This window comes from Olea europaea, chromosome 10 (assembly GCF_002742605.1).
Source record: "Olea europaea var. sylvestris chromosome 10, O_europaea_v1, whole genome shotgun sequence".
Classification (NCBI taxonomy): Eukaryota; Viridiplantae; Streptophyta; class Magnoliopsida; order Lamiales; family Oleaceae; genus Olea; species Olea europaea.
The window spans coordinates 31,321,723-31,348,309 of NC_036246.1; the positions used below are offsets into that span (position 1 = coordinate 31,321,723).

Here is a 26,587-nt window from a genome sequence, read left to right on the forward strand (position 1 = left end):
TTCTCTCCAATATGTCAAGAACGCGTGGCTTGATCCCACGGATTTTTAGTGTTCGGCTCCCCTCTAATTTAGGTCTTCAATTGTGTATTTATAGTGTCTTGAAATTTAGGGAACAACAGGTTACTAATTGGGCCGAGAAAATATTATAAAATCAGAATTTCCTTTTGTTTCGAAATGCAGCGCCTGGGCCCTGACTTTCTGCTTGTTTCAGCAAGATGGGTGCCCCAGCGCTCACGATGGGCGCCGCAGTGCCCGGGATGCCCGAAACGACATTCTGCACGTCTTTCAGTATTTTCAACATAACTTTCTCGTTCGATATCTGATTGAAGTGATTCAAGATGCGTTGAAAAGCTAATTCAAAGGACTACAATTTTGTTTCAAGAATTATTCTCCAATTTGATCGTTTTCTATATAAAAAATGAGTCTAAATGTGAGACCAAAATTCCAGCGCAAAATTTTTTGGTTGGAAAATGATTTATGATGATATCTTGACTAAATTTGATCCCTTTGACACATCCAATTGGCTTCTAGAACTCTCGGATCTTCATTTCAAATTCCGACAAGACTTTTGATTAATTGCATTTTAATCATCGAAATTTGGGTCTCTCACGTTTTGGTCATTTCATCCAATTTCGCTAGCTTTTGCTTATTTCCTTCCTTTGACCTCTTTTAGCTCTTGTTTTCTCGACTTCCATCAATCCACAAAACAACACCAAAATCACTTGTTAGCACTTCTAAAATACTCTCCAAGATAGCAAAATCATAAAATTAATGACATAATATAATGAGTGTAAATCACTCAACACCCATCAAGACAATCAATTACAATTTTTTTCTGTTGTCTGCAATTAAAAACAACAGCTTAAAAAAAATGGAGAAATAACTAAAAAAATTCAATTTCCAAATTTATGCATCTAACCGAAAAAGAAGAAGGAAAAAAAAAAGATTACAACAAGAACAGGGAGATTGCTTACTGATTAGTGCCTATCAAACAACAAATTGGGAAAGGGTAACAGAACTGTAAATTGAAGGAAAAAGGAAGGGCAAAACAAGAAAACATGCTCGGAAAACCACTTGGAAAGCAAGAAAGACATACCTAGATTTGAAGATTGTATTAAGCTGGAAATCGAGGAAGAGGATAGGAGATTCAGATGGAGCTTTTCTGATTCTTCAATCCGAGCAAACAGTCAGTAAAAAGAAAGAGAGTTGTTTTTAATTTGGGCCTCTTTCTCGTGTTTTCATCCATTTTCCATTTTTGGCTGCAAAACACTCAAAACAGCTTTTTAGACGTTTTGAGTTTTTAGAACAATTTTTATTTTTTTATTTTTTGGTTTTGTAAAACTCATTTTCGAAAATAGGTAAGAGAACACATTCTCATTGTTTTGAAAAATCGAAAATAGAAAACGACTAGAAAGCATAAAAGAGAACAGGCCCTCAGTATTGGTTTTATTGTTATAGATTGGTATAAGATTTTACTTTTAAAGTATAGCGAGATGTGGTCTACCAAGTCATTAGTGTTTTTATTTTTATTTTTATTTTTCTGTTTTTTTAAAGCTGTAACTGCAGGTCTTCCTTCCCTTCAAATTGTTCTATACCTGCATTTTCTTATTTTAATTTCGAGTAGAAATTCATGTCAAAATCTCCACTGAATAGACGATTTTCTGAAAATCCAAAAATTGTCTCTCTATTATTATTATTATTTTTACTCGTTCACGTACACATAGATAATAATGGTTTAAAACAAATACTACCTAGTAAGGTAAATAAGACAATTTCAGAATTTGGACCGAGTAATTAACAGTTAATTAGATTCAGTGTATTCCAATATTTCAATTAAGAAATGCCAAAATTAAAGTCTCAAAATCACCTACAAGTGGTTGAAGAAACAAAGATGCCAACACTTGAAAAAACAAGATGCTCGGCTGGAAACAAAAATAAAAATAAAAATAAAAAAGCCATCCATAATCAAACGCCACGTGGCATGAAGCTAGCGTCATTTCACCAATTTTGTCTGTGTCCCCAAAGCATGGGCTATACAACCTCTTAAAAAAATGAACATTACATGTACATTGTGCAGAGAGAGAAATTTGGTGTCACCCTGCGTGGGAGTGTGTTTATATTGTTAATTGCATTCTTGGTTATTGTACTTTAAATTTATGTCAATTGAGTTATTATATTTTGATTACGTTTCAATTTAAACTGCTTCGTTCAATTCTGTCATGTTGTATAATGTGAACTGGCTATTACCAACTTACGACCATCCTACGTGACCGTAATAAAGTGATCTAGACAATGATTCATTTGAAAAACTCGCTTTGCATGTTAGTCTTGTGGATTGAAAATAATCCAAATCATAAGCTTTTCAATTGTATAACTTATTTTAGACAATTTTTTGACGACCATGTAGAGTAGTTGTTAATTAATTTTACTCACTCTGCTTGAATTTCGTATCAATTTAAGTCATTTGGTTCAATCTTGTCAAATTGGGTAAAACTAAACACTAAGGCTATTACTTACTAACGGCCATCCCACGTCGTCATAATAAATTGATAGATGAAGTGATATAATTGAAAAACTTGTTTAATATATTAGACTCGTGGATTTAAGTAATAACAATGTCAATGTCAATGTTAACATTTGACAATTTGATCAAATTGAATGATGTGGTCTAAATTGAAAATAAATTATAATACAGTGGTCCAAATGAAATTAGCCCGTTAAGAGAGAAAATAGAGGGGTGGGGTGGGAAAATAATCAACAAAAGCAAGAAGGAGAGGCCAGAATTTATTAACAAATCCTCAAGAAGTTGAACCCAAAAACCCCTTATCCTATCTTCTTTCAATACAGATACAGATTTCCCTCATCACTTTCTATCCTCTTTTCTATTTCTCTCATTTGCATGCCTATTAATTAACCCTTTCAACAACAACTTCTTACCAAAGTTTTTCTTCTGTTTTCCCTTTAGCATTCAACTCCAAATCCCAATTAGATTTATCAATAAACAGTAGAGAAAAGTGAAAATTAATGGCCCCAAGAACAGGCAGAGGAAAGGGAAATAAAGCCAAGACAGAGAAGAAGAAAAAGGAAGAAAAAGGCAAGAAAATGACACAAAAATTCAAGATACTTAATATTCCTGTTTCTCCTTTTTTATTGATTCATTTTTGTCAATTTTGTTCTTGTTCTGCAGTAGTACCTTTTGTTCTTGATATATCTGTCATCACACCATATGAAACTCAAGTGATTCTCAAGGTATCGATGAGCAAGATTTTAGTTTCTTTTACCGTCGGCCGGGTGCTCGAGAGGTTCTAAGTTTATGTGTTATTTGAATCTAATTTTGTTGCTTGATTAAGGGCATTTCGACTGATAAAATACTGGATGTGCGGAAGCTGGTAGCTGTTAATGTCGAAACATGCCATCTGACAAACTATTCTCTCTCTCACGAGGTCAGCACTCACACACAATCCCACATCATTGCGTGATTTTTATTTATTTTTTACATTGCAATTTAATCTTTTTTGGTACTCAGTACTCATGAATTATGAGTCTTGACCTCACTAAACAAGACTTTAGCTATTTCTTTGAATAGTTTCCAATTTGAGTTACCAAACGAGCAATTACGACAGGTTAGAGGACACAAAGCACTCACACAAAAACCAGTACAGGTGTTTATGTTTTTTTGTTTAGTCGTAATTAAACCAATTTCGGCACAGAATATTTGTGAGTCGTGAGTCGGCACCTCACTAAGAGGGTGTTTGTGAGTGATTTTTTACCCCCAAAAATTGATTTTTTGACCGTTATTTTGCTGTTCCAGCCGTAACGTTTGACTTCTTCTCTCACAGGTGCCCCCACTTTTCTCCTAACAGTCAAAAAATTAACTCTCAAAATTGCTCTCAAACGTGGCCTAAAAAGGATTTTAGCTCTTCTTTTAATATTGTTCCGTTCAACTTACCAGATGGGTCATTACTATGCAGGCTCGAGGACATAAATTAAATGACAAGTTGGAGGTTGTTAGTCTAAAGCCGTGCTTGCTGAGAATGGTTGAAGGTAGGTTAATTATCCCACCCAATTATGCGTACGAGGTACAACCCCTCGTGAGCTGCGTGGGGGACTATTGATTATTAATTAATTAAATATTAATGCCGTCTTGAGAAAGTATTTGGGTGTCTAAAAGCAGCTGTCCAATGTGAGATTTTTAATGCAATATACATAATTGGGAATGTCTATAAAAATATTATATTCATTATTTTCAGAACAATCTTAGTCCCCGTTTGGCCCTATTAAATTTAATTACATTACATTATATTTCTCTCTCTCTTATTTTCAAGTACACAATCTTCCATAAAATAATATTACACATAAATCGAAAACTTTTCATTCTTTTTCAACCACTCATTTTTTAAAAAAAAAACTATTCCCCCCATTTTCATTTTCAGAAAATGGGGGCCAAACGGGGGCTTAGAGTAGTCGTCTCTGTCTACGCCATTGGACGAAAGTAAAAAATCACATGGGTATAATAGAATTATTAGATTGGTTGGTGAAAAAGTATCGAGCAAGGAGCTCAACCTGGTAATTATTGGAGTAGGTGAGAGACGGTTAAATTTATTTTTAACTGAATTTTATTTAATTTTCTTATATCTAAGAGGTTATTTATTTTATTTAGATAAAATTATTTGTAAATATATTATTTAACATTAGTCAATCAAGCAAGAAATATTAGCATAAGAGGCTATTTGGTGGAGATCAAAATTAAAATTTTTAGTAGATTGTGATAAAAAATTTTAAAAAATGTTGTTAATATTGATTGTTTGAATTTAATTTAGTCCTCTTTTGGCTCTCATTTTGTAGAAATAAAAATAAGTGAAATAATTTTTTTTTTAAAAATGAGTGGTTGAAAAAGAAGGAAAAATTTTCGATTTACGTGTAATATTATTTTATAAAAAATTATATTATTGAAAATATGAGAGAGAAAAATAAAATGTAACGAGATTCAAACGAAAGTTTATATGAAAAATCAAAATTCAATTCAAATTAAACAGACATCAAAGGTGCAATAGATGCTCCATAGATTCCTCTTTTGTCTCTTTTCCACAGTGGGCCCATGTGGTTTAACACTACAAAAGTATGCCTTTAAAATATTATTAACGAGGCATTGACCATACTTGTCGAATTGATACAAAAAGTTTCACGAGTATCACGTGAAAAGTACAAACCTGACGGGTTGTGGTCATAATCGCATCTTAGTTATGTATAAACTAAGTGGATTTTCATTTTCAACTGTACTTTCTCTCACTCTTTTTAAGGAAATAACGCTCGAGTATGTAACAAAACAAAATAAAAATAAAAAAATGTTAGTATGTGAAACTTAATTATGAAAGTATTATTTTTCCGTAGGGACGGCTCAATATATATATATGTTATTGATTTTAAATATACTTTTTTTTAAAACATGTTTTAGCTTGCCATCTTTCAAAATCTCGTTAAAATAATTCTTTTTTTATTTTTTGAGAATATATATTATTATTATTATTAGTATTATTATTTTTTCCTGGGTCAAATAATGGCACGGAACAGAAAAAACGTGCCGTAAAGTTCAAACAGTTGTTTAAACATAATATTTCTTACTATTTACTCAAATGCCACTGGTGTTACAGAGGACTACACTGAGTCCCAGGCTGTTGCGCACGTGAGGAGGCTCCTCGACATCGTCGCGTGCACGACACGCTTCGCCAAGCCAAAAGGCGGACGCGCCTCCGCCTCCGCATCTGCCTTCGCTGGAGCCGATTCGCCTCAGAAGAAGAATAAAACTGGACAGAGAAAAGCCGCGGGACCAATTCCCGATGGAGAAGCACGGTCGCCGGAGAACTTCCCGCCACCGATTTCGGAGAGTTATGACATGGTGGCGATTCATCCGATTCCCAAACTCTCCGATTTCTACGAATTCTTCTCTTTCTCTCACATCTCTTCGCCGATTTTGCGTAAGATCATTTTCCCGCTCTCATATCAATTTTCAAAATATTGTATGTCGTATTTTAGTTTTTGATTATTTGCAATTCGTACTGCAGATTTGAAAAAAACAGAAACCAAAGACGGAGAAATGCGGGAGGGTGATTATTTCCAAATGCAGGTCTTTTTCAAAATTCTAATATTATTTTTCCTCAGTTGATTCTAAGAAATCCTTATTTTGATTATAAGGTGATCTACTCATTCTTCATCTTTTAATAACAAAATAAGTCATTTATTTGTTAACTTATAAGTTAACTTTTAAGCTTAAACAAAAATTCTCACAATAAGTTGTACTGGATTTTCTAAAATGCGCTATTGTGATTTGTGTAGATAAAGCTATGCAATGGGAAGACAATACAAGTGATGGCATCAAAGAAAGGGTTCTACACTTTGGGAAAGCAATTTTTACAAAGCCATTCCTTGGTGGATCTTCTTCAACGGCAAAGCCAAGCTTTCGCTAATGTGAGTTCGTGATATAATTACTCATTCCTCTACTAGATCCTCATATTTTTTGCTTTTCATATTATCCTTTAATTTCATACATTAATTAATACTCAGCTGTTGCTAGAAAAACTAAATGAACTTAATATGGTTTGCATTTGTTTCCTAGGGAGGTCCAAACTATATAACAGAAAAAATATGTTCATCATTTGCTATGGTACCATGATGTTATCCTTGATCTGGATAGGCATAATGAAGTCACTTAACTATATACTGATTTAGATAGTAATAAATTCTGAACAAATTGTGTCACCTTGGGAATACATATGTAAAGTTGCTAGGAAATGGTAAAGGCATCAGCACATTGGTCAAATAATTGAAGCATTTTTGTGCTCTTATTCAACACTTACTTGATTCGGGACAATTAATACAATGTTTTTGTGCAGGCATATGCATCTTTAATGAAAGCTTTTGTTGAACACAATAAGGTGACATTTGTTTAACTAAAGAAAATTCTTTTCAAGTTTTGGTAATACTGGAAATAGAAATGAGCAAATTCTTTCCATGTTGTTCTTTTCAGTTTGGTAACCTTCCATACGGTTTCCGATCCAATACCTGGCTCGTCCCTCCATCTGTTGCGGATTCAGCATCAGATTTTGTTTCCATGCCCTCAGAGGATGAGAGTTGGGGTGGCAATGGTGGGGGCCAGGGAAGAAATGGAGAGCATGATCTTAGGCCATGGGCAACAGACTTTGCAATACTAGCTAGCCTATCTTGCACGATGGAAGAAGAGAGGGTGGTTCGAGATAGAAAGGCCTTTTTACTTCATAATCTTTTTGTCGATGTCTCGGTGTTTAAAGCTGTTTCAGCCATACAGAAGGTGATAAATTCCTCGGCAATGGGTAAATTAAATTCTTCCCCAGGGTCAATTGTGCATGAGGATCGGATTGGAGACCTCTCTATTACAGTGGTAAGAGATGCTATAGATGCAAGCTTGAAACTGGAAGTTAAAATTATTGGCAGTAAAAGCGTTAACGAATCTGTCAAGGAGGTTACTCAGAGAAATCTACTTAAAGGAATAACTGCCGATGAAAGTGTTATTGTACATGTAAGTAACATTTACCTCCAACTACACTGCTCTTACTACTGAGTTTCTTTGCGAATAAGTTTTCTGGATTTATTATTATATACTTTCTCATCTCTTCATTCTTAGTTTTCTTTTTCAATCACATCACAAACATCCTTACCAAATACCAAGATTGCACATCACTTAGTTAATTTTTAGTAATTTTGCAAAATATTTACAAACATAATCTTTTATGTTTTGTGATATCCATTAAGAGCACCCTTTGTTTTAGAGATTCTCTTTGAACATAGGCTGTCGACTGATTAAATCTAAAAATATTGGGCTAGGAACTCCAATGATGGTATTTCTATTTCCCCTGCTATATAAATCCGAATAAATTCTGTCAAAATATTCATTTATTCATTCTCTCTTTTCTTGCCTGAATTCCTTTCTTATCTGGAGACTAGAAACAACGTTCCATCCTTTTTTTTGCAGGATACTTCTTCCTTAAGTTGTGTTGTTGTTAGACATGGGGGGTACACTGCAATAGTGAAGGTTGTTGGAGATGTTAAAAGGGGAAAGAGCCTTGCACAAGATGTTGAAATCGAGGACCAACCAGATGGAGGGGCCAATGCACTCAACATTAACAGGTTTATTACTTCATTTTCTCTTATGTAAATAAAGTGTCTCATATTACGTTTGTAGAATTCAATAGTTTCGAAGTTTCAGTTGTTTGTACTACTCGAGATACGGAGTCATCATGAAGGATTTTTTGCTTTACTTACCCATATCACTTGTAAAGGAAATGGAAGACATTTGCAATAATAAATACTAATTTTTTAATTGATGGAAAAAAGTTAAATAAGTGGAAATACATAATTGGGATTAGAATGTATGTTATATTCATCCATGTCACTTTGAGCAAGTTTTGAAAGTTACCATTGTACTATGTTGGTTCTCTTTGTAGAAAATAGCTTCCTCCCTGCTTAGCTCTGTCCTGTAATGTCTTTTGACATAATTTGATATTCACAAATCATTTCTGAAGAACTGAAGTTACATCCTTTACCATATGTCATAATTTTACGACAACTCAATAGCATAATGAAGCTATGATACACCAACTGTATGCTTGGAATTCCTTGTGATCTTGGAAAATGCTTAATATCAATCTGTTGGTTGATTTTTCATGCATTAAAATCATTTGGGATGTTTTACAGCTTAAGATTAATGCTCCATGAGCCATATGCTAAGCTATCTGGGGGAGACCAATCTCTTCAGTCTGATTTAAGGGACATTGAAACTTCAAGATGTCTGGTCCAGAAACTATTAGAGGATAGTCTAAGAAAGCTAGAAAACAGTGCCACAGTGGCTGAAGGTTGTATCAGATGGGAACTTGGTTCTTGTTGGGTGCAGCACCTGCAAAAGCTGGAATCACCTGCAGATAACAATTCTGGAGGTCGTAATGATGATAACAAGGCTGAACCAGCTGTTAAAGGACTGGGGAAACAATTTAAAATGCTGAAGAAGAGGGAAAAGAAACTGACTTCTGCTACTGGGAAGGATAAAGAAAATGATGTTGGAGTCAGCAACCTAAACATGGAAAGCAAGCCAGCTGAACTAAAGAACTGCGAGTCTAACTCCGAAGCAGAGTTGCTGAAATATGTTCCTCAAGAAGCTTTCTTACGTTTGAAAGAAACTGGAATTGGACTTCATACAAAGGTCTTATATTATATATTCTGGCATTAATTATATAACTTGTTGTCATGCTATTTCTTTTAAGATGAAAATAGCATGACAACAAGTTATCTATTTGAACTGAATCCTGCTAGTACTTTTATTTATTTTCTCTTTTTTTAAGTTAAGGATTCCATAACACTTGTCCTAATAACTCTCTGCTTCATTGTGCAGCCTGTGGATGAGCTGGTTAGGATGTTGCAGGATTACTATAATGAAGTTGCTCTGCCTAAGCTGGTAACATTTCGATAGAGACTCAAAGAAGTTGCCTTGGAAGTGCTAATATTGTTTTTGGCCAAGGACGTTGACTTAATCAAATACGTTTTTATAGGTGACAGACTTTGCATCACTCGAACTTTCTCCAGTTGATGGACGTACGCTTACTGACTTCATGCATCTTAGAGGATTACAAATGCGTTCCTTGGGCCGCGTGGTGAGCGAATAATTTTATGCATTCTCTCCAGCCCACCCTTACCCCCCTACAATTTTCTTCTTTAAGTTGGATTTAATGAAATCGCATGAACCAGGTGGAACTTGCAGAGAAACTTCCTCACATACAGTCTCTTTGTATTCATGAGATGATTACTCGAGCTTTTAAGCACATTCTTAGAGCTGTTATTGCTTCCGTTGAGAGCATTGATAACATGTCAGCTGCAATAGCCTCAACCTTAAATTTCTTGCTTGGGTCATGGAATATCAAAGATAATGACCAAAGTGATCAAATTCTCAAATTTAAATGGATGCGAGCATTTTTGGAGAACAGATTTGGTTGGAAATTGAAAGATGAATTCCAACATTTGAGAAAGTTGTCAATTCTCAGGGGAATTTGTCACAAGGTATTTTCTGAAACAATTGCATTATTGAGTCCAAGTTAAATTGAAACAAAATATAAAACTTTCTTCCCTTTTAGGTTGGATTGGAGTTGGTTTCTAAAGATTATGATATGGAAAGCTCTACACCATTCAAGAAATCTGATATTATTAGCATAGTGCCGATGTGTAAGGTAAGTTTACTCCCTCTTCGTGATGCAGGACCAACTGGAACATTTAATTGAAAGTGATAACAAATCTATGGGGAAGAGTGAATTGTGGGGAAGAACGGGGTTAGAAGAAGAATAAACAGAAGAATCAGTAGAAGACAGATAGAAAGAAGAGAGAAAGTTGCCACAAGCCACCAAAAAAAATTATTCAGTCAACAAGAAATTACATGGAAAAGTAAGTTAAGATAGTAAACCAAAACTCTAACTAGAATGGGTTTGGGCTAATATAAGCCCAATAAAAATTCACAACAAAATAAAGTCTACCAAAATGAAATAAGGTTCAAAATGAAATAAATAAAAAGACTTGATGTCCTCATCAATTCTCTCGGGGTGGGAGAAAAAAAAACTTGACCCTGTCGAGTGGATATATCAATATAGATTGCAGTCAATCTCCCAACCATAAGTTGAGTGGTTGGGCAAGCTTCTTCTGGCGTATGTAGAAATGTGTCAGTGGAGATCTAAATCTGGTGTTCTCACCAACTCCTCCTGGGTGATCTAAGCCAAGGAAGATCCTTTTGGTTCTGATAAAGCTCCAATAAATTTTAATTCAATTACTGTTGTGTCTCTCTCAAGATCCATGTACAGTCACAATCTGGTCAATCAACCCAATGAACAAGGAAGTGATGAACCTCTCTATCATTAGTTAACACAAGACAAATAAAAGAATAGAAAGAAGAAGTAAGAAGGGAGGGAGAAACCAGAGAGAATTGGGGGGGGGGGGGGGGGGGGGAGAAGAAGCAAAAATTCAGGGGAAAAGGGGAAGGGAGAGGAAGAAGACGCCACAATCAATCTCAATAATTCATATTCATTCCCAAAACTAATGAAATTACATGGCAAATTAGGTTTAAATAGTCAAAACAAAACCCTACCTAGAACGGACTTGGGCAAATACAAGCCCAATTGCATAAATAAGAATCTTAAAACATAAATAAAGTCCAACTAAAAATAAATAAAAAGTAGACGTCCTCATCACTTCGTCTCACTTACTAGCATTTTAATACACACAAAGATTTGCACTAAATTAGTGTTTTATACGAACAATCCACTAAGTGATGGTTTCTGTCTTTTATTTTATAATATACAGCATGTAGGGTGCTCTTCTGCTGATGGACGAACTTTACTGGAGTCATCCAAGATTGCACTGGACAAGGGGAAGCTAGAAGATGCCGTTAACTATGGGACAAAGGTACCAAAATCTTCCATCATAAATAAGCAAGGTTTATAGTGTTCCTATTTGGGCAACGTTGAATTTCATATATGACTTGAAAATGAAGGCTCTGGCAAAGCTGATGGCTGTTTGTGGTCCTTATCATCGTACAACTGCAAGTGCTTATAGTCTTCTAGCTGTTGTTCTATACCATACTGGAGATTTTAATCAGGTATGACATAAGTTTGTCAGCTTTAGGTTTATATACTTCTATCAAATTTTACTCCCCCAGGCCCCACCCTGCCTCCACCCCCCTAAAATATAAAGAAATATATGAATAAATATACCGATTACATTCCTGTTTTAACTATATGAACATATAAAGGAGAGATAACATTGTGAGATCCGGACTTCATCTGTACATGACTTGCACAAATGTGAGACTAGGAAAGTTCGGTGTGTCTGAATTGTCCTTTGCTTTCTTGTTTAGGCTACTATATATCAGCAAAAGGCATTAGATATCAACGAGAGGGAGCTGGGGCTTGACCATCCAGACACCATGAAAAGCTATGGAGATCTATCAGTTTTCTACTATCGCCTGCAACACATTGAATTAGCACTTAAGTAAGTTAAATAGGATCCCTTAATTAAAATATCATTGTTGACATTGATTTTGCCAGTATGCTTTGTTCTCTATCACTGTTTTCCTTGATCTTGAAGATTTCAAAAAATATTATGATGTTCAAAAGTCAAAAGGACATTTATAGGGTGTTTGACACCCATTTTTATGGAAAAATGAATTTTAGAATAGTATATTGATGGAGAATGTGTGGATGAAAAATAAGGAAAAGTTTTTGATTTACGTGTAATATTATTTTAATGAAGAATGTGTGGTTAAAAAGAAGAGAGAGAAAAATGCATTTTGATAAAAATGAGAATCAAACGGGCCATTAGATTTTTGAGGGGAATTTTGTCATTCACTTTATTCTGCCTCTTTTAGTTTAGATTTCTCTTCCAATTTTAGATTTAGTTTCAATTTCGTTAAATTGCTTTCTTTCATCTATTTCTGGTTTTGCTACATATTCATTCCTTATGACTATTTTTTTTTTCTCTTTCTTAATCTTTCATTTATTAATTTGGGCAGATATGTCAACCGTGCTCTCTATCTTCTTAATTTTACATGTGGTCTCTCTCATCCGAACACCGCTGCTACATACATTAATGTGGCTATGATGGAAGAGGGCATGGGAAATGTTCATGTTGCACTTAGATATCTGCATGAAGCTCTGAAGTGCAACCAGAGATTATTGGGAGCAGATCACATACAAGTTATTCCCCATCCTCTCTCTATCTCAAAATACGCACACCATATTTACTGTTGTCTTGAATACAGAAGCAATTCATGGCAAGGAATTAACTTTTTAAATGTGTATGAAAATATGCTTGTGGTTATTGAATATTCCTAGAACATACTGTAATAATTTAGTTGCTCTATCCCACAGACTGCTGCTAGCTATCATGCAATAGCCATAGCTCTTTCATTAATGGAAGCATATTCCCTCAGTGTGCAACATGAACAAACTACATTACAAATTCTGCAAGATAAACTGGGAGCAGAGGATCTTCGTACTCAGGTAATTACAAAATTCTCTCTCGTGGTTTACCTTTACTGCTTTACAGTAAATTTCTATAACCATCAGGCTACACTTATACTCTGGTTTTTCTGCTTTGAGCTATGTCTTGTCCATGTGGTGGAATGAGAAGATAGAGTTTTCTTAAGGAAAGTATACGTTTTAAACCTCATTTGATATGTTAACTAGTAACTCTTCTTCACATCAAAGATATTTATGCTCACTAGTATAATTTTCTGTCAGACACTTCTATGCCCATTATTATGGGAAGGAGCATCTTCAAATACATAAATGTACTAGCTTTGGTTCACAAATAGATGCATATCAATAGGCAATTAAGTTTGAAGAATGTTATAAAAGGGTATCTGATATACCATGTAATTGCAGGATGCTGCTGCATGGCTTGAATATTTTGAATCAAAAGCTTTGGAGCAGCAAGAAGCGGCACGTAATGGAACTCCAAAACCAGATGCATCCATTGCCAGCAAAGGTCACCTGAGGTATTGATACGGTATTCCCATATTGCTTGGTTTTGAACATTATACATAACCTGGCAAACCAAAACCCTTTAACCTTCTGGCGCAGTGTATCAGATCTCCTTGATTACATAAGTCCCGATCAGCAGTCAAAGGATGCAGATGCTCGGAAGAGACGACGTGCAAAGGTATTGAGTTCACAAAAAGCAAAAAAGAATTGAACTCTTTTTATGGATAGTTTTAAATATTTTCCTTTCCAACCACGAGGTGCACAATATGGACATTTTTTTATTTATTTACATAATATCATTTTTACTGAATACTACTTTGAAATTTCTGATGTCTCTGTGAAATCAATCACAGATGAATGAACTGGCTCTTTTTGCACCATTTTGCATGACTTTTAATCCTTCTCCAAAAGTTAGTTTCCAAATACTTAATCATGTTAGATTTTGATGCTAGAAGAGACTTATTTCACGTTCTGCTAAGGTACTGTCTGTCAGATCCTATGCTAAGCCCTAGGCTGGGATTCGAGGTCTGATATGCAATTAATTCTACTTTCTATGCTGCAATTTCACACTATCCTTTTGCATTTATCTATAGGTCTTCCCCGTTGTTGATAAATCCCATGAACTGCAGTACGAGGAAAGAACTGAAATGACCATGAGCAATGAAAGTTTGGAAATCCGTGCGATCATAGAGAGTAACAGAGCTGATGATAAGACAGACACAAACTCCTCCAAAGTATCCTTCAAGTCCTATGAAATTTCTATCTACAATCCTGAAGAAACTGTGCAAGAAACAAACTCTGATAAAGGGTGGCAGGAAGCTAATTCCAAAGGACGATCAGGGAATGGTGCTGGCAGAAAGTTCAACAGAAGACGACCGGATCTTGCCAAGTTAAAGATAAACCCTGATAACTCAAATTATAGAGACAACAGTTATAGAAAGGAGGCTGTGTCACTGGGACATAAAGCAACATTTAAGTCAGTTTCAGCTGAAGTGTCTCCCCCAAGGCAACTTAAGAATGTTAATTCAAGTAATGATGAAAATTCAGGTAAGCTGCCTGCAAAGAATTCAATGATGAAAACTACGCCAGCATCTAAAAATTTCTCTGTTCCTGCAACTCTCACAGCTTTAGCTTCTAAATCACTATCATACAAAGAAGTTGCAGTCGCTGCGCCAGGTACGGTTCTAAAGCCCTTACTGGAGAAAGTAGAAGAATTAAGTGAAGAAAAAACTGATACCCAGATCTGCATTAGTCCACGAGAGGCAGGAGAGCAAGATGGAAGGGACAAAGTTGCTGTAGACGAATCACTACCAGATTGTGAGGACCCAAAAGGAGACAATGAAGGTGAGGTACACGATAGTGGATCCGAGTTGGAAAACTCCTTCCCAAATGGTGAAGATATTTTATGCTCAAGCAATCAGGAAACACCTATAGAAACAAATGGAAGCAAACTTTCAGCTTCTGCTCAACCATTCAATCCAGTTGCCTACCCATTGACTCATCCATTAAACAGTACTGCTGTCAATAGTGTCTATGATGTAGTAGCCAGCCAAGGAGCACTTACAGATCCTGTGGGATTTCCATCAGTTTCTGCCAGAGTTCCTTGTGGTCCTAGGTCACCTATGTATTACAGACGTGCCTTTTTGAATTACCAAATCCCCATTTCTGAAAAAAGTGGATTTCTTTATCCAAAAACAATGAATCCACATGCACCTGAATTTGTTCCTAGAAGTGCATGCCAAATGAATGCCGCTACTGAAGGTTCAAAATCTGCCATTGACTATGATTCTTCTATGGATCCTAATTGCTCGGATCCTGTAGGATCTGCTGGAGAGAAGCCTGGTCAGAAAGTTGCAACTGATGTCAAAGGTGAAAGATCTAAGAGAAGCAGTTCTGTTGCAGAGAAGGCAGAGTTAGCCAGACAGATACTGCTTAGTTTCATAATGAAATCAGTGCAGAATTCTTCAGATCTTCCAAGTGTGTCTCCAGTCACTGAAAAGAAGCCCGAATTTCCAAGTAATTCTGCTGAAGCAATTGTAAACGACAGTGCAATTATAAAGATTTTTTATGGGAAAGATGAAAAAACAGAATCAGTAACAGAGAAGAACGACAATGAAACACAAAAAGATCAGAGTAAGCATAGAGATGGAGAAGGTTTTGTGCTCGTCACAAAGCGGAGAAGAAACCGTCAGCAACTAACAAATGGTTTATACGGTCAACAATCAATCTCTGCTTCAGTGCATTGAAGAGAGGACTCTTGCGAATATGTTATGGGACAGCAATTTCATTCTTCTCCAGCTACAAGAATTTCAGAGATTTCTTCAAATTCGAATTTGAAGCTGTAGAAATGTTCAGAAGACAATTTAGTTGGGGCTTCTGTACAATAATTACTTGTGGTTTAATTACTAATGAAGTCCGCTGGAATGAATGTTTATCAAATATAGAGGTTGGTGGATTTCTGACCTGGAAATTTTGATTAATTGATCTACATATTCCTTAACTCTCTCCCTTTTCCCTTCAATTTTACTGCTGTCTATGAGGTTTCCATTATTGTTCACCTCTATTTATATGACTATGAAATGAGTTCATCTTACTTGTTAAATATATACTTTTCCTTGATAAAGTTTTGTTGCTGTAATTTTGTAGCTGAGCAAACTAGAGGAGAAAACTTGAATAAATATTTAGGTTAAAAATGATGCCAATGAACCAACAAATAAATATTTAGGTTAAAAATGATGCCAATGAACCAACAAATAACACCATTGCACTTTGGTTATTGAACTTTTTGGTTGGGCTCCAAAGTTAGTTATTGTTGATTTTATATTCCACGAGTATACGAATTGCGAAGGTTAATAAAGTGGTCCTAAAAGTCCAAATTATTCCTAACTTCAATTTGATTAAAATTAATTAACCTTGGTTCTTTTCTTTTTGTGAGTTTTTATTTTGAATATGTTAAAATAATTAACATGCTTGTAAAGTGAATTTTTTATATAATGATTTAATTGTTAAGATTCACAATTTCACCAAAGATATCCTCTTAATCTCAATCACCAAATTTTGATAACAATTAATTATGTTTAATGGATCGAATTTTTCTAAATTAATTAATTTACCTCTCTCAACTTCAAACCAATTCTACAGAATTAAGTCAACCCACCATATCTCTTGTGAATCCGAATAAACCTTGATCAAAAGCATTCAATCACCAAATACATCAATAACAATTGTGACAACCATAAAAGTGTATCTATATCCTTTTATTCAATTTGAATGCTTTTATTACGTGGTATAAACAAATAACTCACATTTTGATATAATTATCGCTCATAAATCAATGAATTAATGATTGATTTCCTTCCTTGGACCATTTGCTTGCTTGGTAATGGAAGGTTTGGATATTAAATACACAATCCTAGTCCAGTAACTAAGCTTTTATTTCTGCCTCACTGTAAGCCATCTTAGGTTCAATTTATGGAGGAAATTCAAGTTATAACCATACCCCACCAGTTTTGCTCGGTCCTTGAAATATTTCAGTTAAGCAAATATAATTTTTAATTTAATAATTTTAAAACATATAATTAAATAAATTTCTCGAAATAAAATCATTATCATGGAATATTAATTTCCTTAGGGAAAAAAAAAACCGAGGAAACCTAATCCAAATTAAAACGTTCAAAAATTTGGATACCGATTATTTCATGTAAATCTCAGAGTGTGTTTGTCTACTATTTTTTTACATTATTTTTTTTACAATACTTATTTTTAACCACACATTTTTATTAAAATAATATTAGATGTAAATCATTTTTTTTAATTATACATTTCAACATATATCGCTTCTATAATACATTATTCACGAACAACCCTTCAATTGGATCACCCATTTATCAATTGCCGTACCCAGAAACTACGACCCTAGAAAAAATCATCTCTCTCTGTACTCGAAATCTTCATTTCTCACACAATCTCAAACCTATCTCGGTAATCTTTAACAATGACTGCACCAATTTCAGTACCAGCAATGCACCGGTAATCAATTGCTTCTCTTCGAGATTCCGGTTTTTTTCATCTGAAAATGACGCCCCAAGGAAATAGCAGAGTCGAACCAAGATTCAAAGCCTGAATCCGAATCTAGCGTCAACAGGCCTGAAGAGAAGAAACAAGTCGCCGCCGAGGTCCAAGGTGTAACCAATGAAGGTACAGAGTCGAAAATTATTCTAGTTTTTGTAGTATCAAAATAATGCAATTATTTCCTGGTATTTCTAATACACGTTTGAGATCTAAACAAACTGCATTGTATTTTGTTGTATTGGATAGTTTTTGAAGCTCATTTTTTCAAGAAGAAAAGGCAATTTTTATACATTAATAAGATTGTTTATTAAGAATTTTGGAAGAATACGTGCATCAATAACGTTGGAGAAAATTGGACCTGTTAATTGTGTAATTTGATTCCTTTTTCATGTATGATTGTTCAGTCAATTAAACGTTTCAAGCTCTACTAGGTTTTAGTGGTTATATTTTTCGAAACCAGATTAAGTAGATTGCACAATATGCTGTTTGGATATAAAACTTTTGATGAACAACTTGACTCGGTTGCTGAGTAATTATGGAATTATTACTGCTAGTCTGCCTGTTTCATCTATGTTATATAGATTAAGATTTTAATCGTTTCTTGTTTGCAGATTTAAAAGTGCAGATAGAGGACACTTCAAGAATGCCAATGAGGATGCACTCCCATTAATCCTTGAGAGTATTCTAAAGAGGAGGATATCCGGTAAGCATGATGACACAGATGATGAGTTGATGGAAGAGCTTCAAATGCAGCCGATACATAATGACATAATGTTACAGACCTATATTTTGAGGAGGGCCATGAAACGAATGAAGAGATTGATGATTTGTACAATGCAAGGGATATTGTGGTGAAGAAAATGGTGAGTGATCCATACTTTAACATGGATGACAAGAAGTGGGATGACATGATTGCAGAGGCTGTCGAACATGGGCGTCTGAAGGATACTAGGGAGTGTGAGGCAATACTAGAGGACATGCTTAACTGGGACAAACTTCTACCGGGTAATAATTCTATTCCTTTTCTCGCTTTCAAAGTCAAATTCTAGAAAACAAACTTTCCATCTCTCTTGGTGGTTTTTGGATTGATCGGATGAATCTATTTTCTTGTGATTAAGATCACTTTAAATTTTGATGTGTCATGATGTGGAACACAACCTTTTTAAACAAAAAAGCACTATCACACACATTTGAGTTGGGGCTATTGAAATGTCTGTGCTCCCAATAGTAGCAATAACAGCTCTAAGGATGTGCATAAAAGCTCGATCAACCATCTAATAAATACAAAGAGACTGTGTATAAGGAAGTTGCTCTGAAATTCACCCTAGTTCATGGGATTTCATTAATACTGACATAAAGAAGAAAATTTTAGTGGAGGTAGGAGTCGGCTAGAAAGCGAGAGTGTGAGTGAGATTATTCGCTCACAATGCCGCCTAAAGAACACATTTGTAATCCTGTAAGATGCATGAAGTCAGTTAGTGTACGTCCATCAACTGGAGAAAGTTCAAATGATACAAAAATCTATAACCTATATAAAATTAGCAGATTAATTTGTCATCCTAGGCCAAAAAACTGTATCAGAATTTCCATGCCAACCTTTTGAGCCATTAGCATTATATTACGGCTTAGATAGAGCAACTGCAATATTGTACTTATGCAGCATCTTGACCAGCTCATCCACTGACTGACATTGAATTGGGGAATTATAAAGCCGATATAAGAAAGTGCCCTTAAATTGAAAAAAAATCAAGTAAAGCATCATTATCAATTTTACATTTTGTTCCTTTCTATTTTGACTTCGGCTTATCTCTCCATGCCCACATCCCAACCTCATGGAGCTGGTAAATGGGTTTGGATTGACCTTAAAAGTACATGACAACAAATCAAATAGTTAATGCCTTTATATATCAATAAGACATTTGTATAAATGCCAGTTCCTGTTCCTTTTCAAACGTAAGAAAGCTTCTTGAGTAAAATATTGCAGCAACTCTGCATCAGAGTTAGACTCACATCTCTATATCATTAAGACCTTTGTATAAAGGCAAGTTCCTGTTTTTTTTCAAATGTAAGAAAGCTTCTTGAGTAACATATTGCAGCGACTCTGCATCAGATCAGAGTTGGACTCACATCCCTTTAGTTATTCCATGTTGCTTTCCATGTTTAGGCTGTTGATTCCAACATCATTTTCTTCATCCAGAAACCTAGCAGAAGTTGGTTTCTTTTCCGTTTTCTTCAGCATTTAAATTGTTTCCCAAATCTTTTAACAACTGGATCAGCCTTTATCTTCTTAAGGACTTCCAGAATTGTTATCCACTGGTGATTCCAACATTTGTAGGTGCTGCATCCAACAAGAACCATGTTCCCGTCTGATATAACTTTCAGTTATAGCAGCACTGTTTTTTAGCTTTTTTAGACTATCTTCGAGTGGGGTCTTGAGAAGCCATCTTGAATTATTAATATCCTTCAAATCAGACTGAAGAGATTGGTTTCTCCCAGTTGATTTAGCTCATGAATTGTGGAGCATTATTCATATAATTTCATCTTAAATACATGTTAGATTAATATGTTTGAAATGATAATGCTTGTGTTCAGAAAAATAAAAAAGAAATGATAAAGCTTAATGCATTTGACTTTGTGGATTTGCATAGTGATACAATATCATGGGACCATTAGGTGCACATATTTCCACTCTCAAACATTGTAGTAATTTTTTCCAATACTTTTTAGACTCTGTTTATAGTATGAGTTGACTTTTATTATTTAACAATTCTCAGACGAGATCGAAAAGAAAGTGGAAAAGAAGTTCGATGAGATAGCAAATAGGATTGGAAAAGGTGAACTTGAAGTTGAAGAAGACTGCATTGTTCAAAGAGTTTGAAGACCAAATGGTATTGCAATGTGCTAAGCTGATGGAGGCAGAGGCTCCTAAACAGTTTGATGAGAGTCAGAGACTGCTGTGCCCGATAAGAAAAATGATCTTGATGACCCACCAGGTGAGGGCCCAATTATTAGGTGGCAAACACGCGCGGTCTTTGCTCCTGGTGGTGATGCATGGCACCTAAAAAATAGAAAAGTAAAATTGGCTGTTACTGTCAAAGAGCTTGGTTTGTCAAAGCATCAATTCTGCCGGCATAAAAGAATTAGCAGGAAGGCGATACAATCCAGGAAAAGATGAACTTACCATAACTAGTGAGAGGTAACTCAGTGACAGACAGTGTGTTGCTTTTTCTCGTCAACTAGTGACCTTGATAATGCTTGAATGTCTCTGAAATTATGTAGCATCTGATTCTCGTCCAGCGAACTTCCTCTTACTTTGGATAATAATAAATTTGAATTGAACTAAGTAATATGGGCTCTACCCTAGATTCTATATCTTTTTATTGCTCTTGAATCTAGGGTAAAATTTCTAGGTACACAACAAAGATACCACAGCTTAGCAAAATTTCGTCCCTTTTTCTCTATTTTAATATTATGTTCTCTACCAGGTTTAAACATCGAGGCGAGAACAGAAAGGATTGCCTCCGGATTCTATTTGCTTTGATTGAGGAGGCAGGTAAAGTTAGGAAATTGGTGGAGGAAACTGGAACTTCAAACATCAAAGAGAGACTTAAAGCTAATCCGAATTTCATGCAGAGGTTTCAAGTCAAGATGGCGAAAACGAGAGAATCTACTTTATTACCTGCATGAGAGAACTTGACTGCTGGGATCTTCAGACAATGATTTGAATGATACATTTCTTTAAGTAGTTTCCTTGTCTATGTAGAAATTAGTTTGCACGGGTAGTTATAGATCCCCAGTCCGAGGCGCTGAGTTAACATCTAATCCTCTCTCATGTCTGGAAGAGACATAAACACTAGTCCATCCTGAATTACAGAGGCAAGTTACTTTGGTTATAGGATTTGTCTCTAATACTTTAGCTTTTGCTATAAAGATTACCCGAAGTGGTTGAAAACAAGCAAGCTGAACAGAGGAAGAAATTTGCTTAGGTTGCTACCATTGTTACCTCTCCGTACTCTTCTTCTCATTTATCTCAAGTAACTCCTCAAGTAGGAATCTAACCGAGATGATGAGTAGAATTGGTAGCAAGGGGGTGGCTTTTACAACATGGAGTTTCAATATGAGTAAAGTAACGATTTTCAAGTAGTGGGTCATTCCATGCATAATGATCCAGTTGGGCATATGTTGATGCACCAACTTATACGGGAGAGTTGTAATAGAAATCTTAGAACAGGATTTAAAATCTTCACTCTAGCACGTCCTAGTCTAGTTAGGTTTTTTTCTTCTAGTAAAACGATTTTATAATCTTTCCTTTTTCTTTTCCTTCTATATATAGGATTGCAGTCCTATAAATATGATTGATAATGTAATAAATCATTCAGCGTAAATTCTAAGTTTGTTTGATAACAAAAGTGTGTTTCTTATGTTCAAAACTTCTAATTTTGCTTTTTCCGGAAGCAACCAATTAGGAAAACATCCTCGTAGGTGGTGGTTGGACAGATCAATGAATTAACAGTAACGAATACTTTCAACTCAAATTTGGGGTCCATTTTAAATTTTCTATTTCAACATCCAATTTTCTCATATTCATTAGTTCAATGATCTCCTCCTTAGAATGAATGGCACATAAGTTAAGGGTCTGTTTGATTGGCGTGGAAAATGTTTTTCTTGTTTTGAGGAAAAACAAAAACCTACCTCCCATTAAGAATTTTTTTTTTCTCAAATGCATATTTTCAAAGGTTGTTTCATGGAAAAAAAATGGTAATCAAACACTCCAAAAATTGAAATTCGAGTGAAAAAGGTCATTTTCCATGAAAAAGTTTTCAATCAAGCACACTCTAAGGGTGTGTTTGATTACATTTATTTTCCATGGAAAATATCACTTTTCCACCCAAATTTCTAATTGGAGTGTTTGATTGCTATTTTTTTCCATAGAAAACATTTTTCAACTTTTGAAAATATGCCTAATTTTCCTTGTTTTTAAGGAAAATATTTTCCTTGGGTAGAGGTGGTTTTTATTTTCCACAAAAGATGGAAAATATTTTCTTTTCTATGAGATATTTTCCATGTCAATCAAACACACTCTAAATGTAATTTTCTTGATTTATTAGATTTTTGGCTAATAAATTCTAGGAATTTGAGGTTTATTATGAAGGAAACAACTCATCTGAATCGATTCATAGAAAGATTCTAAACTCTTTTAACGAGCTCAAATTTGTGAGATAATGAAGCAAATTTCGATCAAAGGCTTTTTAATTGAGGTCTAACTCTTAAAAGATTGTCAACAATAATTGTCAGCAAAGATTTTACGGGTGGCTTAATTGGCATGGACCATGGGGAAACATGTAGCAACAGTACAAAAGGTTTTTAAGTTCACAAAACCTGCAAATTCTAGAGTAGGAGATAAGAATCTTCAAAAGTTTAGCAGAACAATGCATAGATCACTAACCCATCCGCCCTCAACAAGTTATTCAAGAACTGAGAATCATCTCAACTGTGAAAATTTCCTGATATTACTAGAGTTAATCTTGTATGTTGAGTGGCAAGGAACCAAAAAGATTGTCTACACATCATATAAATGGCAAATGTCAAAATGGGAGGACTTGATAGGGGGGAAAACTGAAACAAAGAGGCATACAAGCAGATGTTTATTTTGAGACTTGTAACTATATATTACCAGCTACAGACCTTTCACTTGTATTCCAAACTTACATATAAGAGGTACAGAATCATATAGCACTTATGGTATGACAACTCCACAAATTGAACACCTTTGCCAAGAGAGATTCATATAAAAAACAGCAATTGCTGCTAGAAAGAACATGATGTAGGAAACAATAAAAGTGGGATAAAAATCTACTATATCTATTTTGTACCATTTACTGTCCTCTCTCTTTGAACTGGATGATGATTTTGGCATCTCCTCAGTGGAAGTGTATTTATTTTCCAGTGGAAGTCCACAAAGATACAGATTTCCCTCATAACTGCTCCTGTCAAAAGTCCCAAATTGTGCTTTCATTTCTGGAGTTTTATCTAGCAAGTTGTTATAAGCCACACTGAACACTTCCAGAAAGTAGAGATTCAGCAATTCCGGTGGAACCTCTCCACTCAATCCGTTGTAGGAAAGGTCTAAACTCTCTGTTTGTGAAAGACGAGAGAAAATTTTAGAAATGGAACCCTTAAGACGGTTATGAGACAAGTTTGCCGCATGAAGTGAACCCAAATCTCCAATTTCATGTGGGATTTCTCCTGTTAGATTGTTGCATGACAAATCCAATCCCGACATGTAGTTGAGGATGTCTCCCTTGTAAGAGCCGAGCTTTCCTTTTGTAACGAATTCAACTTCAACTAATACATCATATCCATCATCTCGATTCATTTGGTTGCTAGTTGTCACTAAGAAATTCCCATACGTATAGAATCGAAGCTTTTCCCATCTAACGAAGGCAGCCCAAATGTATGGTTGATTTTCTATACCAAATTTCCCGAAAGAGATGTTATTGATGTAGTGAGGAATAATCCCTGAGAATTTGTTGTGGGACAGATCCATCAGGGAGACTTTGTTCAAATTACATATGTGGTTGGGAATGGAGTCATTCAACTGATTCGACCCCAATAGAAGAACCCTTACGTTGGAGAGTGCATGGAATGAGTTGGGGATCGTACCGAACAGAAGATTATCCCTCATATCCAATGTTAGTAGATCTGATGAATTTATAAAAGCATCTGGTATTGGCCAGTCAACTTATTGCCCTGTAAAACTATATGACTCAGTGTGTTCGAGCAAGATGGTAAAGGTCTCGAAAGAGAGTTATGTGAGATGTCTAAAAGCCCGAATACCCCTAGTTGACACGGTAACAGGCCTCTCAGGAAGTTATTGTACATGAGGACAGTCATCAAGCTTGTCATATTAGATATCCAACTGACTTCACCTAAGATATGGTTGTTGCTAATGTCCAACGTATTCATGGAAGAGCTCCTAACGATAACATTTAACATAGTTCTAGAGAAGTGGTAGTCCTCTAGGCTTAAAACCTCTAATCCTGTCAAATTGAATCTAGAAGAAAATATTTCCCCTTTGAACTTGTTGCTGGATAATTTGAGAGCAGATAAATTGATGCATCATGCAATAAGTTCTTTTGGTATTTCTCCATAGAAGTTGTTGAAAAACAAGTCCAATTGATTCAAGTTCGAAATGTTGCAGAATGAGGATGCAATGGTGGCATCAAAATAGTTTCCAGATAGGTTAAGATACTGAATGCTTTGAAACTTTCTTCCCATCCCTGTCCGGTCAAGTTGCTATTATTCTGATGAGGAGGTAGTGATAACTGGCCAATAAGAGAGTTGTTTCTTAAGTTCAAAATTTCTAATCCTGCATTTTTTTGAAGCAACCAATTTGGAAAATATCCTTGCAGGTTGTTGTGGGAGAGATCAATCACTTTTTAGCCTGTATTGGTGTGAAAGAACTGAGTTTATTAAGGTTACAATTGGACAATTGAAGAACTTTCAACTGAAAATTTGGGGTCCAATTTGAATTTTCGATTTCAACATCCATTTCCCCCACATTCCACAGTTCCAAAATCTCCAGCTCAGAAATTGGCCAATAAACTAAGTGATAATTTACCCTCGAATGCATTATCCCCTAGGTTCATGTATTGCAGGGATATGACGTTGGATATTATGAAGGAAATGTCTCCTTTGAATTGATTTATAGAAAGATCTAAAACTCCTGTCGAGCTTAAGTTGGTGAAAAAATGAGGGAGCTATCCTTCAAAGCTGTTTAGACTGAGGTCTAATTCTTGAAGGTTTTTAAGTTCACAAAAACCTGCAAATTATGGAGTACGAAATAAGAGTCCTCAAAAGTTTAGCAAAAGCATGCATAGATCACAAATCGCTGATCCCTTAACAAAAAGTGAGGAACTGAGTGTCATCTCAAATTAGAAAAATGCTTGATATTTAAGAAGCATGAATTCGAATACAATACAATATGGGTACGTCCAAAAACCATGATAATAAAATAAAATACTAAAACATTTTATTCTAATAATTAATTGTACCAATTTCATTTTCTTCAACATCAGAAACATTAGATCCTTCATTTATCATTAATAATAATATTCTTCAACTCTGACTTGTATAGTGATAGAGTAGCAACATCAAGCAGCCAAATACTTTCAAGAGCATCAAATGTTTTCGATAATATCCCATATTTTAGATTCTCCTTTTGAATAGAAATTTAATTTTATTGATAAGAAACATAGATTGATATGAATGGAAATCAAGTTGTTATACATATAGTGGAGTTTGATTTTATTACACACGATTTCACATGTATTAAACTATTATCTATTCCTAATAATAAAAATGTACTTATCAACTATTATCATGATTTTACATGTATTAAAATATTTAATGCTATTGTGTATCTTTAATAAAATAAAAACAATTAAAAATAAAAACTCTACTCTCTCCATTCTATAAAGATAAACCTACTTTCATTTTCACATAGATTAAGAAAAAAGTAAATTATTTAATATGGGATAATGTAAATTTAATATTTTACCCTTTTAAAATTGGTCAAAGCATGGTGAAAATCAACTTTTCTAGTCAACTAATGGCCAAATGGATGGAATCCATCCTGCTGCTGTAATAAAATGACAAGTTTGTCATTTTGGGTGCCACAAATGAAAATTTTGGGTGAAGTTTGCGAAATTGTGTGAGGTTCAATTGTGGATGCAATTATCCTGAAGTAAATATGTGTAGAACAGACTCAATATATTTAATCTTGTACCTTTATTGGGCAAGACACCTGTAAGATTGTTATATGCCAATGATAGTGCCGAAAGGGAGGACGTGAGCCCAATAATTTGAGGTACGCTCCCCATGAAGTTGTTGTCGCTCAAATTTAGGACCTTTAAGTTCTTGAAAGATATAAGATCTAGCCCAAAAATTTCCTGATAATACTAGATTTA

At 35.0% G+C, this 26,587-nt stretch overlaps 1 protein-coding gene and 2 long non-coding RNA genes across 5 annotated transcripts in view; 2 read left to right on the plus strand and 1 right to left on the minus strand.

The window, feature by feature from the left end:
* The window catches only part of LOC111401821, a 3,366-nt gene extending 2,095 nt beyond the window's left edge, over positions 1–1,271 (minus strand). Inside the window, exon 1 of the long non-coding RNA XR_002704116.1 lies at positions 1,097–1,271. This is a non-coding gene — a long non-coding RNA (uncharacterized LOC111401821). The remainder of the gene's footprint in view (positions 1–1,096) is intronic.
* Positions 1,272–2,773: 1,502 nt separating this feature from the next.
* LOC111401822 (protein TSS) lies at positions 2,774–16,081 on the plus strand. Of its 3 annotated transcripts, none has more exons than XM_023029742.1 (24): positions 2,774–3,094; positions 3,188–3,249; positions 3,351–3,443; positions 3,972–4,044; positions 5,652–5,975; positions 6,063–6,124; positions 6,334–6,465; positions 6,891–6,932; positions 7,025–7,552; positions 8,006–8,160; positions 8,728–9,229; positions 9,419–9,481; positions 9,576–9,677; positions 9,772–10,080; positions 10,155–10,247; positions 11,368–11,469; positions 11,558–11,662; positions 11,921–12,054; positions 12,575–12,758; positions 12,933–13,064; positions 13,449–13,561; positions 13,647–13,725; positions 14,141–14,594; positions 14,673–16,081. In XM_023029742.1, the coding sequence occupies exons 1-24, from the start codon at positions 3,025–3,027 to the stop codon at positions 15,791–15,793; spliced, it is 5,034 nt and encodes a 1,677-aa protein (XP_022885510.1). In that variant the 5' UTR covers positions 2,774–3,024; the 3' UTR covers positions 15,794–16,081. The 3 variants fall into 3 exon arrangements, with proteins under 3 accessions (XP_022885510.1, XP_022885511.1, XP_022885509.1); XM_023029743.1 differs by having other exon boundaries at positions 14,141–14,723; positions 14,800–14,975; XM_023029741.1 differs by having other exon boundaries at positions 14,141–16,081.
* A 1,324-nt stretch (positions 16,082–17,405) lies between these two features.
* On the plus strand, positions 17,406–22,027 carry LOC111401826. The gene is made up of 4 exons (XR_002704117.1): positions 17,406–17,744; positions 18,230–18,623; positions 20,393–20,814; positions 21,104–22,027. It is a non-coding gene; the product is annotated as an uncharacterized LOC111401826 (long non-coding RNA).
* Positions 22,028–26,587: the final 4,560 nt, after the last annotated feature.